This window comes from Aythya marila (assembly GCF_965140915.1).
Source record: "Aythya marila genome assembly, chromosome: 3".
Taxonomy (NCBI): domain Eukaryota; kingdom Metazoa; phylum Chordata; class Aves; order Anseriformes; family Anatidae; genus Aythya; species Aythya marila.
Window position 1 is genome coordinate 19,549,778 of NC_139044.1, and position 14,593 is coordinate 19,564,370.

The following is a 14,593-nucleotide window of genomic DNA, read 5'->3' on the forward strand; positions in this document are numbered from 1 at the left end:
AACTTTGGGATAAGTATATCTATCAGAGATATACCGTGCCGTATCACATTTCCCCACTCTATTTTCAAAAAAAAAGAGTACACACAGCCATCTGATACCTACCACTATTCTCTATTAAATTATCATCAACAGTGTGTAAGTGAATTTGTTTGTATTTTGTAAGCCGAATCGTATACATAACACTGAAAAAAATGTCCAAGTGTAACAAGATAGGAAATACAATAAGCCACTCTGCTTTGATTTTGGTTCATGAGTAATTCACTTCGGTTTCCTACATGTACCACACATTCTGAAATAAAAACAAGGATATTTTTCCTTAAAATCTTCTATTCCTTCATGTCTATGCTGGAAAATTAGGATAAAGGTAAAAATACAAATCAAAAACATACACTTCATTATTAAAAATCCCATAGAAATAAAAACTTATTCCTTCCAGTTCTTGGGATTAAACTAAATGAAGGCAAAGTCAAATAACAAGTGAATGATAGTAACATTGTTTCTCTATTGGTGATGCAGGGTTTATTCAAAATAAAAGAGCACAAAAGAAAAGAAAGGTAATGAAGGAAGATTACCATTGAGATGTACATGCATCCAAGATAATATTGCTTTCAGGACAAGAAGAAAAAGAACCAAAAAAAAAAAAAGCTTTGATTTTTACCTATCGCATTGATGCAAATGTATAAAGACTAAGAAAGTGAAAGAGAAGAATAATTAACATCTCAAGCAACAGAAGGTGGCCATGGTAAATTAATATAGAGGATCTATAAGTGAGGCAGTACTCTGAATTTGCATTGTTATTGAGAAAAGACAAATGTGTTTCCAAGCAGCATTCAGAAAGTCATATGTGTATTCATGGATGGAGGTTTGCTGTTTCAGAGGGGTTTGAACATAGAAATCTGTTATGGTATGCCTGCCTGTGATGTTTATTTATGGCATGTAGTAACTGGATGCAAATTTTTCAGAGCAGAGTTCACATATTTACTACTAAAACCTTCTAAAATATAATGCAAACCCATCCTGAACAAAATAGACAAGAATAGTTACAATTAAATGTCAAACTGCATTTCTTGAGCACATTAATTGAACTTAAGGATAGAAAGATACCATTTTTTTTATACTGCATATAATGTTTCGTCCTTTATTAGATATCTGTCTATAGAGGCAAAGATAAAGATAGAGAAAGGAAAAAGCAAAGAAAAAATTGTTGTACTTATTAACAGCATAAGAAGTACTGCTATGATTTCAACAGCTCTGCTTTTTCCTCAGAACGATGAGGAGAAAAAAAAATGATAAAAGGATGACAAATGCAATATCATTATTTCTTCGTGCTGATATATTATGCATGCCTGATGTTTCTAAAACAATTGCAATTTTCTTTTAATGAGTAGGAGTAGAATCTTTGCTTCTTTGTAATGTATGTTAGGGCTTTGCTAATGTTGTAGCACAGAGCATTTAAGGGAAAGTAAATGGAGTTTTGATGGTTTGAGAAAAAAATAATGGAAGTCTGTGTTATGAAAACAGTACGCAGACCTAAAATACCCTGAAAATAAATTTATGCCTTGTATGTATACACACACACAAACAACAATGCAAATATTTGCCATGTATGTAAAGAAATTCATATAACAATATTCACCTTGGAAGTACATAAATATTATGTAAAATCAAAGAATGTTACACAACACAGAAAAAATATTCTAACCTGTATATTGTATACAGTGAATGGAGATAAATCTGCTAAAAGAAAGGACCCAGGCTCGTTCATTCCAGTCTTGTACTGCTTATTATTTACATAGATAGAGTACTCTGTGACAACACCATTCGGGTTTGAAGGCGATGTCCAGATGACACGTACAGCTGTACTGTTGATGATGACAACCTCTGGAGGGAACATGCCCTCAGGCTCTAGAAATAAAGGAAGAAACTGAATAAACTCCAGCTGTCTCTGCAAAAGCACTTGTTTAACCAAATGCAGATTAGTATTTAGGTTTAGCAAAGGGTTCACTGCTTATCTGCTTTCCTCTGATGAAGTTATCACAGTCTGTAGTCTTCTGTAAATTGGCTTATTATACTCTCAGTTAGAAACCATGAGAGCTGATGGTAAAATGCTTTATACCACCAGCATAGTGTCAATCATCAGTGGTATGTGGCCAGTGAGATATGATGATAAATTATTCACCCATCTGCACTGCCAACATATAAACATTATTTTTATGTCTCCCCCAATCCCAATCTTAAAAGAAAAAAAAAAAAAAAAAAGAAAGAAAAAAAAAAAGGGAGAGAGAGAGAGAAAAACAAAGCATTTTACTTTTAAAGCAAAACCTGAGACCAAAATACCTTATGTCTATTGGATCGTGACGTTATCAGCCTCATAGCTGAAGCAAGATGAAGCAATATGTGACATTGTCATTATGTAAATGGATTTGAATGTTGATTACTATAGGTAATGATGAAGTCTAACACTTATTTAAAAAAAAAAAAAAAAAAGAAAAAAAAAAGAAACAAACCTTCCTTAGCGTTAAATTACATAATTATCTAAGCATGTCAGAAATAACAAATGCAAAAACCTATTTTTGTCATAAGAACCCATCTTTACCAGTTGAAAAATTGCCCTTACAATCGATTCTATTTTATAAACAAAAGGTGCTGACCTTTGGCATCAGAAAGGAAATGGAAGCCTCACTTAAAGGGCTTTGCTAATGACCTGGAACACTTGCTTCTGAGGTAATGATATTATAATGTTTATAATGAGACTTTATAAAGCAAAAAGATTAGAAAGACCATTCTGAACACATTTTAGATTTACTTCTTTTTGTTGTTGTTCTTCACCCCCACTCCTTAACGCACATGCAGTTGCTAACTGGCACAGAAATGACTCATAAATAATTTTTTTCAGGGGTTAAACTTACACCTAGTGTTTCTGGTGACTCAGGAAAGGTCCTATATATGACTGTCATGTCTAAAGCACATCGCTTCACAGAGCAAATCTTTTTAAAAGAACATTAATTGTTTTTAAATTCCAACATTTATTGATATGAACTCAGTTCCAAACTTAGTGTAGACAGACAGGAGTATGCAGGAGAAGATGAGAACAAAGTAGGTTAATATCTGCTGTTAGAGCTTTTGCTTCAGTCTCAGTGGGACCCTTTATTGATCTACCACATGATGACAGCCAGCACTTAAGCATTTTAGAGTTTTAGCCCTTTTTCCTCTTATACCGGAAATTTTATAATGGAAGGATGACTGATCTCAACCCTAACAAAAATCAATCAATTTCATTCTCAGAGTTTAAGCCAAGCTGCATTCACTGCTAACCAACCTCCATCTGAGGTAGTCACACGCACAACTTCACTGTTGATGCTGTGGGCTCCATTAAAAACTTGGAAAAATATCTGATACTCTGTGTTGGGCTGCAAGTCACCTATGACTGTATAGTTTTCATTAGCCTGAATCCTCAGAGATCTTCTATCAGCAGTAGAATTCAAGAAGAGGATGTAATACATGACATCTCCTTGCAAGTCTTGTAGTGCTGAGAAAGGAAAATATTGAGACATCAACTAAGAGATATTCAGTCAGCCAGTTTCTTATTCACAGCATTTATCTTGAAGAGAAAAGCAATTTATTATGAAGAGTCCCTTACTGTAAAAAAAAAAAAAAAAAAAAAAAAAAAAAAAAAGAGAGAGAGAGAGAGATTCCATCAACTGTTTTTAATGGCCTCCCACCTCCCACACACCAATAACCACAGGTACAGAATGCTCTTCCAAAGTATCACTAACAGCCCATGATCCTAGGCAACACTGGGAAAGCCTTCTTTCTCATAATGCTCCAGTGACAATGGTAGAATCTGTAAGTAAACTCAGAGGTGAAGACTGCTAGCAGTGGTGCATAGATCCTGCAGGTCACCACTGTGAACAGATGTCTTTTACCTGGATACCAGGAAGAGTGTAAAACCTTGCACTACACCGCTAGTTGAAGATGGGAAACTTGACTTTTTTTTTTCTTTTTTTCCTTCCTGCCCTGCAAAGTACTGTATTCTGGTTTTACTGGTCTAACCATGGGAAATGAACATTCCGTTCAAATTTATACAGAAAGCCTTTTGGCCACAGTGAAAATGGATATCTACATGCTGTTATTTTAGAACAATCATTATAGTATCTACATATAAATGTGTCATACCCTCAGAAGCAGTATATTCACAGGGGAAAAACAACAACAACAACAAACTAATATTTCTTTCTAAAGTGTGTTTTTACCCAGTAGTAGCTTCTTCTGGGAAGGGAAGAAAAAACAGTACCATTTTCTGGCTACACATGGAAGGACACTCATTGGTCAGAGCTAGTTGCTTCTCCATTTCAGTAACTGTTTTAATCTGTTATTTTATCTATTCTTTGTTAAATAGTTTAAGTTCAGGTCTGATCAAATGCAACTGCTTTTCCAGTAGGCACCAAGATGAAAAGAATAATTGTGATAAAATCTTCAAGTACTAAAACATTGTTTTAGATGATACACTGTACCACTCAACAGAACTCAACTAACTAGGAAATAGAATAGCACTGTTAAAAGACAAAATCAGATTTATTTGCAGATTTATTAAACAATTTTGTAACAAAAAAATTTTACTGAAGTGATGTATTATTTTTATTTTAAGTGGTACAGATTAAAAAAAAAAAAAAAAAAAGAAGACCAAAAAACTCCAATACATTTTCCAGAAAAATAAAGATAGCAAGGCAACTTATATTATGGACTCCCAAGCTTCCAGGAAAAAAAAAAAAAAAAAAAAAAAAAAAAAGAAAGAAAAAAAGAAAAAAAGAGAAAAAAATATTTTGAAATTAATATTACCGAAAAAAGGAAACATGAGTATACAACATAGTTAATATGATTAGTGTAGCATACGAACTAATTAAATATGTTTAGGTTTTCTAGTGATGAATGGCTCTGTCTTGGCATTTAACCTTTGTATTCATAAACATATATGGAGGAAATTTCTAAAGTATGAATGAAAATAAAAACAGATTGCATTACCTACATCTAGAAGGTCAGAGGTTTAGATTACTAAGGTAATGAAACTTCAGTGAGCTGCTTCAGATCTATTACATTTGTCAGTTTTTATAAGCACGCTTACTTCACGCATGCAATTATAAAATAAAGAGACTACATTTGTTGCAATTCACCACCCAGTCCTTATAAAAGCATTTGCATGTAAGTCATGAAGAAATTCCCCACTGCTGTACTTAGCAAACCAGCTAAAGAAATTGGCTGAATTCATTTCAAGGAGCAGAGCAAAAAGAAAGAGAAAGAGGATCCTCTCATCCTGAAGGAACATATATGTAAATTTTCATACAAAGAGATGAAATATACCACAAAGACAACAGGATTTTGTGTACTACTGTATAGATTTCTCTGCATTAAGTATTTCTTCACTTTCACTATTCTCATTCCACAGAAATACCATATAATAAATACAAGCATGACTGAGAAATAGCAAAATGGGCACCCTTTTTTCCCCTTTCTTTCCTCTCCTTTCAAGGACACTTTGCTGCATTATAAATCAAGACAGGGACTGTGTTTCCTCTGAGAGTAAGGCAGACCAATGTAAGTGATGGCAGGTTAACATCTAGTTACTGAAATAAATACTAAGCACACTTACTTGGTTTTGACCATTCCACTTCTACAGCAGTGTGATTAACAGCACGTGCAATGACGATACTTCCTTTCTCTGGTAATCCTGCTAATGTAGTAGCTATCACTTCTTCACTTGATGTATATCCTACCTCGTTGTGTACTATGAGCTTGTACTCATATGTTGTGTACCTAAGACATTTTAAAAATAATTACATTGAACAAAAAAATGCAGACGTAGAAAAAATTTGCTCGAACACTTCTGCTTGTGCAGAAGTTTTGCTCTTTCTCCTCCCACTCAACCCCCCAGAAAACTGCAGCTGTGTGGCTTGCACCAATGAAGGCACTATAAGGGCTGCCTACTTTTTAGGAAATAATTCAGGACCATTAACACGGTAACAAAAATAAAGCAAGTTATTTCACTTCCTCATAGTTGTAGCTTCTGAGGTGTTGAGAGATTATAGCTCAATTCAATATGTAATTACAGCGGTGGCAACCTGCCAAAATTTGGATCAGAATTTAATCAAATGAGGCTTTTTTCCTCTTTTGGGAAACCCGTTGATTTTAACTTGCAGAGTCTCATTTGTAAAAGTGATTCACCATATACAGCCAGGACTCTCCCACTGATAAAATAAATAAATAAATAAAATAACCTAATAATGCAAATCCATTTAATAAAGTAATTTTCTTCAGAACTGTGGATATTCAACTTACAGAGATTTATGAAATACTACAAGTATGTTTAGTAAACTAAGTGACTCTCACTCCATAATTTCTTCTCTAACTCAAACGATATATTAATGTATTTTAAGGGAGATTTCATAATCTCAAAATTGTTTTCATACATTCATACATAACATTCATACAAAAGAACCCTCATAAAAAACTGCACAATCACAGGAACACGTGATAACAAATTTTTGCTGAAGCTGCATCACTGGAATAACTGTCTACAAACACAATAAAGGAACTGTAAATATTTAACATTTAAAGACTTCTCTACAAAAAGAAGTTACTCACTTCATGTTTACTTTTACTTTTTTTTTTCTCCCTACAGAACCTTACTTTATGCAGCCACCCAGCCTGACTTTCAAAAGAGCTAAGCTTTACCTGTTCTACTGAGAAAAAAGGAAACTAATTAGAGCTCACTAGCTCCCACTGTAATAACCATGCTAGAAAAAAAGTTGACAATATGAATTGTGAACACACCCTTTGTGAACATGTAATACATGTATTTTCTTGGACATTGTAGTGCAGGTGTAATCAAAAAGGAGTAGGATCTAGTCTTACAAATTAAGGATGAGAATTTGAGATTCATTTTTGGATCCACATTTCCAACAATGAAAATAGAAGACATTTGGCTAAACCAATGTAAAAGCCATTTGAAGCAACCACTATCAAAAGAGACTTCAAGCTGGAATATAATAAAAATTCACTTATTCTGAAACATGCTTGTAGTATGTCACAAACACAAACATGTAAAGTAGATGCTGATATACAGGTTTTCTTTTTGTAAAAAATGAGGCTTCGTTCTCTCTGCAGCCACAAATTCCTCCTGAGTTGTTGACTGCAGGAGCACAGCTGCAGCTGCAGAACCCTCTCCAAAAGAAGCATTCAAGTGTGTCCAAATGTTAGGTACACTTTTGTGGCCATAGCTCATGCAACCTAAAAGGTCCTTGTGCCTAAGGACTCGCTACTGTTCCCTGTGGGAACTTATTGCCCCCTCAGAAGTGCTAGCATAAATGCTGCATGCCTTAGAGAAGACTGCTGAGAAGAGCTAAACTAAAAATAAATGAAACTCCATGTAGAATTTCAAATGTGGTTTAAGAAAGAAATGGACAGTTTTGCAGGATTGTGTTAAAGAATGGTTCCATGATCAGTTATTGCAGTGGACGAAAATGAGCAGTGACTTCCAGCAAACTGTCAGTGACAAGCCAGAGGCAATAGTCCTTGGCTTGGTTCAGCCTCTACAACACTCAGAAGTCTCATTCTGTGGGTTCACGTCATGCTCACGAGGGATGCTCATGGAGCTCTTATAGAATTGGAAGCTATGTGAGGGGCAGTGATTGATACGCAATTCTCATAAAGCATGCCAGCACACAAATGCAGAGAACACACACATTCTCAAACCCTCCACGAAGTTTTACCCAAGATTTTACCCACAGAAAAACAACACAGAACCTGTGTTGCACGATCCATTAGAGATTCCTAATGTGAGTGTTTACTTGTTTTAGAGGTGGTAGCTTTGACTTTGAGATGGGGAACCTAAGGCTATTCTAGAACAAATGGCCTGCTCTGTACCCCACAGTAGGTCCATAACATCCTGAGAAACAGAAACCACTCTCCATTTCCCTACACTTAACACTCTGCATTTAACTATAATGAAGCTAACACAAAGCTGACCTTAAATTAGATCTGCTGAAAGTGCATTAAATACTCTCCCTGCATTTGGAGATATTAAGGCAATCGTTAAGTTAACTGGTAACAAAAGCAGTGTTGAAACCAAGTTTCAAATGTATTGCAAATAGGACTTCTCAGTCATTTTGCCTGTGCTATGATTTTGCCAAATCTAGGCATATGTACACATCTAGGGTGTATGTACACATATGTGTAAATGGTTTGTTACATGAGTATGTCAGTGTTAAAATTTCGATGACCTCCATTTTCATTTGCTTTTTAAAGCAATACAATACATGACAGTCAAGAATGTCAGAGTAATAGTAAATCCCTGCATATTAGAATGATTAATAGCAAAGATGGTGACAAAAATATTTCATTACATAATTAATATGTTCACTACATAAAGACACAAGAAATACTTTGAACTATTAAACATACACTATACAAAATGCCAGCATTTGTTTTTATAGTTTTTGTAATCTCACCTGCTAAGACCCTTATCTTCATAAAACCACTGAGTTCCTGAGTAAATATTGTGCCACAGATTTAAATCTTCAGGGGGATTTGATGCAAGTGGTTGCTGGATTTTACGTCTCAGGAGCTCATATCTAACACAAAAGACAAGCAGAACACCAGGATTATCTCAACTAATGTTATTACACAAAAAAAAAAAAAAAAAAAAAAAAAAAAAAAATTTAAAGCCACACATTATTTTGTTTTCACAGCTGTAAACTTTCTGAGATAAACATTCTTTTTAGTATTCCATTATTTAAAACATTGAGTTACTTAAACTACTTTGAAAATGGAAAATGAGCAGTTTTATTTGAAAGAATAAAGGTATTTAATAATTCACAGATTTTACCTTGTGGAAATGCTATCAACATCAAGTCCAAATGGCCCAGGCACAGTGTCTTATAGAGACTTGACTCATGCCTCCTGATATGCACAGACTGTTCCAGAATACGTAATGACAATGTCTCTTGCAAATATACTGACATATATAGCTTTGTTACAGTAGCAAGATCATCTCCAGTCTGACGAAGAAACATTGGGCAGTATCATTCTGGATCTGAGACCCCATATTACTGAAGTATTTAATAGGTACTGCATTCAGTGGTTAGTTTTTGCTTCAAAAGGATAAATCAGCTGAGAAATTCTCCTACAAGAGAGCTGAGCCTTTCTATGCTCCATGGAAACTAGGACATGTGACTTCCAGCTAACTGTCCCCCTTAATTTGGGGAAATAACCCTCAAGAGGTACAAACAAGCACTGTGTCACTGACCTTAGTGATGATATACAAAATTATCATTGTATCAGCTGGAAACATAACCTCAGAAATCAAATAAAAAATAATTGAACTGCAACTTCATCAAAATATTCAGGTTACTTTACACCCCAAACACAACTTCACAAGTGGTTCATCAGTGGTCAAAAGAACCCAAAGACAGAATATTACAATATTATTAGGAATAGCCCTAGCATATTCTAATGTAATTCATAGACAAGCCATGTAAAACATCAAAATCTTTTTAAACATTGAATGGTGATCATGTGTAAATCACCCCCACTGGCAGCTGCTGCTGCTACTCTGCTTGCAGAGTAGCAGACTTCTTGCTCTATCATGCTGTACAGAGCAGCTGCTTCCGTGGTTCTTCTTGTTGAGGGCAGCATGGCACACCATGAAGGAAATGAAGTCTGCAAATGTAGGTCGTGCTGAATTACTTGAGTAATCTATGGTAAAATGGTCATGTTGTTAACTCCAGAATAACAGAGACTGCTTTTCAAAAACTTTCATTTTTTTTTCCTCTTTAGAACAATCACTTTATTCAGATGTATTGTGCCCTAATTAAGCCTGAAGAGTCAAGCTACAGAGGTATAATAGAGGCAACTGAAACAGCATTACAAGAATTCAAGAATTACAAGATAATTATTGAACCAACTGATATACTTAGAAGAGAGCTACTAGCCAGCACATACGGCCTGCAGAGATGTAAGTCCATGCACAATGTTTCACAATACCTTAAAGCACTTGGTTGAAGGATTAGACTTCTAAAAATTATGCATAAATGTATAAAGATAAACATATCTTTCCAAATCTTCATGCACTCAAATCCATTTTTTTGTTTGTTTTTTTTTACACACACACACACACTCAGTAATCAATAGACTCAAGCCAAGATCCCCATCCCATTGTTCTATGCAACTCTCAGAGATGCTTTATTCCAGTACCTGTGGAGAAATCCAGCCTGCTGTACCAAATACTTTCTTCCTGTTCCCATTTTCCCATTTTCAGCTCTGACTAAGAACCTGTAGCTTCTGTTAACCTGTTAACTTCTTTAACTTTCTCATGAACTCTCACATTTACAGCTTCTTAATCTTTTTTTTTTTTTTTTTTTTTTTTTTTTAATCACACTACCAAATGGTCACTTTTGCTTTATCTGGACTAGCCCATGCAGAGTATTGCTTTTCTTGCCATTTCACTAGTGAAATGTGCTGCTTGAGCTCAGCACCAGAAAGTGGCTGATCCTACAGCCCAAAACAGCTATGCCTTTGCAAAGATCCTGAGCTTGTTCCTTCTGGCTCTTCAGACAGCACCAGTCTGAAAAACTCAGAGGATTCTTGAACGTGTTCTGAAAAGTAAGTTCCACAGCACAGATGCCACAGGTACTCTAAATAATCCTGTCTTCTTAAATTCAAAATAATTCAAAGTTCACCCTGCTCTATCTCCAATTTCTGTTAAGTCTACTCATGTACTTTTGAACCCTAAACAGCTTCAGAAGGTCAGGAGAAACTGAGATCACATCATCAAGTTTGCATTGCTCAGCATTTTCTAAATCAGACTTAGGTATGGAGAAGAAAACTGTCATCTCATCTGCAACTAAAAGCTTACCTCAGATGAGGACCATTTGGCCTTAGCGGTGGTTGCCAAGATAAGGCGATAAAGGACTCACTGATCGGCGTCACAGACAATGGACTAACGCCCTGAGGAACTGTTGAAGGTGTAGTTACGCTGGTAGGTAAACTCTCAGTGCAGCCTCCTAGAAAGCCATCACCTCCAGTACAAGCTATTAGAGTAACTGAGTAGTTTGTGTAAGGTATAAGATTAGTCACCACATGACTTAACATTGATGAAGTATTTCCAGCAATGACAATTCGTGGATCAGGCATGCGAATCTCATAGTTAAGGATTTCACCATTCTGTATCAGAGGTGGTTTCCACGAGACCTGAAGGAGGAGAAAACATAAACAATGGACTTACAGTCAGAATGCAGAAATACAAGCACAACGTGCTATAAACAGTCACAGTCGTGATCTCAAGATGGACTTCTTTTATTTCATCACCAAGACAGACCTTGAGAATGACCTTTCCCAGGTATCTGAGATTTGATTTTTAAAGGGATTTCAGTTAGAAATCTAACCTTATTTTTAATGAGAGTTGCAGTAACAGTTGTGGCCTTTGAAAATATACTACTGAGCTTCACCAGTAAAACTGGAGTACTCTAAAGTCTGTGAGGTGTTCTGATACATTAGCAAAAATACATTGTTCATCATTAATAACACTGTCATTTCTTTGCTTACATTGTATTGCCTGGTGTGCTCATCTATTACTGGCAGAGTAAAAAGAAATCTTATTTAGTATTTGCATAATTTTCAGAAATGCGTAATTGCATTAGCTCCTATGAGAGCCAAGACTATACACACTTTTTACATGATGAAATTTCCTTTTTCCCTTTTATTTTTCAGTTATAAATTAAACTGGTAACTATCAAGAATAACAGACATTTTTTTCCATTTTTAGAATTATGAAATTATTTTGAGAATGCTTATGCTGCTATGCTTACTATGGTTTTGTTTTGATTTATTCTTTTTTCAAATGCATTTTATTCTATATATTATTCTTATCAATTCCAGTGAGAAATCATACTCATTGTACTATAAACTGTGATAAAGTGCAATTAAAAAAAAAATAAATATCTTTTAACCACTGTATCATGACAGAGGGGATTTCAGACTGACACAATGAGAACATGTAACTGTATTAAGAAACTCAAAGTTTCATAAAGTTTGTATAATAGCAGTTATTAGTCCTCTATCCTATAGAACTCTCTGTGAAGGAGGTATAGCAGTTTTCCTTTGCTAACCCTGTGACTCTTTTTCTTTTCTTGACCCACTCATCTATAACAACTGCTGCCTCTTTCCTCCTAGGCACAGGTTACTTAAGGATTGAATCCAACAATGCAAAGAACATAGAAGCAGACAACACCTAGATTAATATATGTGAAGAATAAAAGTAACCAATATAACATTGAAGTGGTAAATAGCAATACCAAAATACTTTAGGTTGAACATTTTCATTAATTCTCTCCAGTCTCCAAAGGCAGTATCTTTAAAAACTTATATTCACATGTGGCCATGGAAACAGAGAAGCTTGATTTTAAAAATATGATTTCTAAAGGACCGTTGGGGATTAGGAAGTGTTATATCTTAAGTACAGAAGGACCTCTTAGGCTGTCAGGACTTGCAAGAAACCTGGCAGCAAAGTACTGAAGAAAGCTGAAGGATTTTGATAACAGAATCTGGAATACAATTAAACAGAGAATTAGAAACAGGGTGATCTTTAGTAAAGACAGCACAAACAAGATTATTGGTGCTCACATAGGAAAGGCTTAGCTCTGGCTAATTATCAAATGCTATATTCAGACTTCCGTTACTTCTGGCCCCAAATCATGATCAAACAAATAAAGTACTATGAATAAAAGTAGGAAGCAACTCCTGCACTGTTCTCATAGACATTGAGCACAACTCTTGTTTTGAAGTAGTTCATGTGATGTGATTGTAAGTTTAGAAAACAGAGAAGAGTGGATTATTAGAACAGGAAATTTTGTTTTCATGTGCAATTAGAAAGCATTCAGACAAGTAAGTTTCAGGTAAATTTCCCAGTCATGGTGATTTTATTGCAGCCATACTACACACACTGACAAGATGCATTTTATATGTCATAGAGGGAAGTGTGCATGGGTCACGTTTGCAGGGACTATCCTTGAAGGTGCTGAAAGAAGCAAAGGATACTTTCAGGTCTAACACATCACAGTAAAACACACATTTCTGCGACAATTATTACATTACTCTTTTTTGAGGTGTAGAACCTGTTCCAAAATTCTGCCTCACTGAAGCAAGTGTGACTAAAGATAATATATTTTCGTTGTTGTTGTTGTTAGAGGTGGTTGTGGTTTTTTGCCCCCCCCCCCCCTTTTTTTTTTTCCTGAGTATTAATACAGTAAACTTTGTCATTAACAGTAGGAAAAACCCTGTTACTTGTTGCTTAATGCAAGTTTTCTAATAAAAGAAGTGCTTGTCAAATACTTTGGAACATTCTTTGTATTACCCTCACAGAAGAGAAAGCTGTCTAAAACTGTTCACCTTATTACCTCCCTGGGAGGGAGGAAGAATTATTTTTTAGTAGGGTTACATTTTAGATACCCAACTTTCACATCTACCAACACAAAATTACTTTGCACAAGATTCACTTTATACTGTAACCACTTCACATAAAGGAATAGATTTATAACATTGTCAGAACAGACACTGCTCCAGAACCTCAGTTTGTGAGTCTGATACTGCCACTGAACTAGCTACTAAAGCCTGAAAACAAAACAAAACAAACAAACAAAAACCTGCCACATGTTACTTTAGAGCCTTTGTTGTGCACTAACAGATAAAGCACCTCCTAGTGCATGCGGCTTACACTGGGGAAATTCTCTTATTAGTATTATTTTTTTTCTGAGAGAATTAAAAGCCAAGCTGAATAAAGAATTTTTAATCAGTAGCATGATAACACAGAAATGCAAAGTATCTGGGCATGGACATATTATACAAAGACATGTAGATCAGTTATAGCTTTGGTATGTTTTTTAAACTAGATAAAAGGATGACCAAGGATTCTCACAGTCACTGGTCACTTGACCTCCTTTGAATTACATATGTTACCTTGGAGTGACAGGACATGCAGTCTCCAACAAGTTTCTCTCTCTTACAGAAGGAAGGCTGTTTGTTGCCTCTTAACTTCACTGACAGGTCAAGGTTAGGATTGCCTAACCCATACAGTGTGAATGAAGATGATGGAGCCTGCCTGGTTAACACATGTGGCACTGCTAGACCTCTTCTCCACTTTGATGTGCCAAGGTTTGAGGTAAGAGCTTGGCAATGCATGAAAGCAGGAAAGCTCACTAGACAGGCTGTGTTGGAAGCAGTAACAGTTTGTTCACTGATTTGAAGCTCAGCACTGAGACCATGAAAGAGGATGCCCATGAGGAAGAGAGAATAAGGTAACTACTGGGAGAGATTAACTGATTCAATGTAATGACTCTGGAAGCTGTCATTTAAAGATCAAAGTACCTTATTTTCTCCACCACAAAATTTAAAGAGATAGAAATTAGCCATTTTCCCCCTATTAAACAGCTATAACCTTGTATATCTTTTTCTTTCTCTCTCTCTTTTTTTTTTTTTTTTTTTTTTTTTTTTTTTTTTTGGCAGCAGTTGGAACCATGCAATTTAATTCTGAGCTATGATAAGA

At 35.4% G+C, this 14,593-nt stretch overlaps 1 protein-coding gene across 1 annotated transcript in view; it reads right to left on the reverse strand.

The window, feature by feature from the left end:
• Window positions 1–14,593, reverse strand: part of USH2A (usherin) — a gene marked incomplete at its 3' end in the record, with an annotated part of 395,140 nt that overhangs the window by 103,613 nt on the left and 276,934 nt on the right. Inside the window, exons 41-45 of the mRNA XM_082757605.1 lie at window positions 10,910–11,244; window positions 8,505–8,627; window positions 5,648–5,811; window positions 3,320–3,529; window positions 1,703–1,905 (exon numbers count right to left, since the gene is read on the reverse strand). Coding sequence (XP_082613731.1) covers window positions 1,703–1,905; window positions 3,320–3,529; window positions 5,648–5,811; window positions 8,505–8,627; window positions 10,910–11,244 — 1,035 coding nt within the window. The remainder of the gene's footprint in view (window positions 1–1,702; window positions 1,906–3,319; window positions 3,530–5,647; window positions 5,812–8,504; window positions 8,628–10,909; window positions 11,245–14,593) is intronic.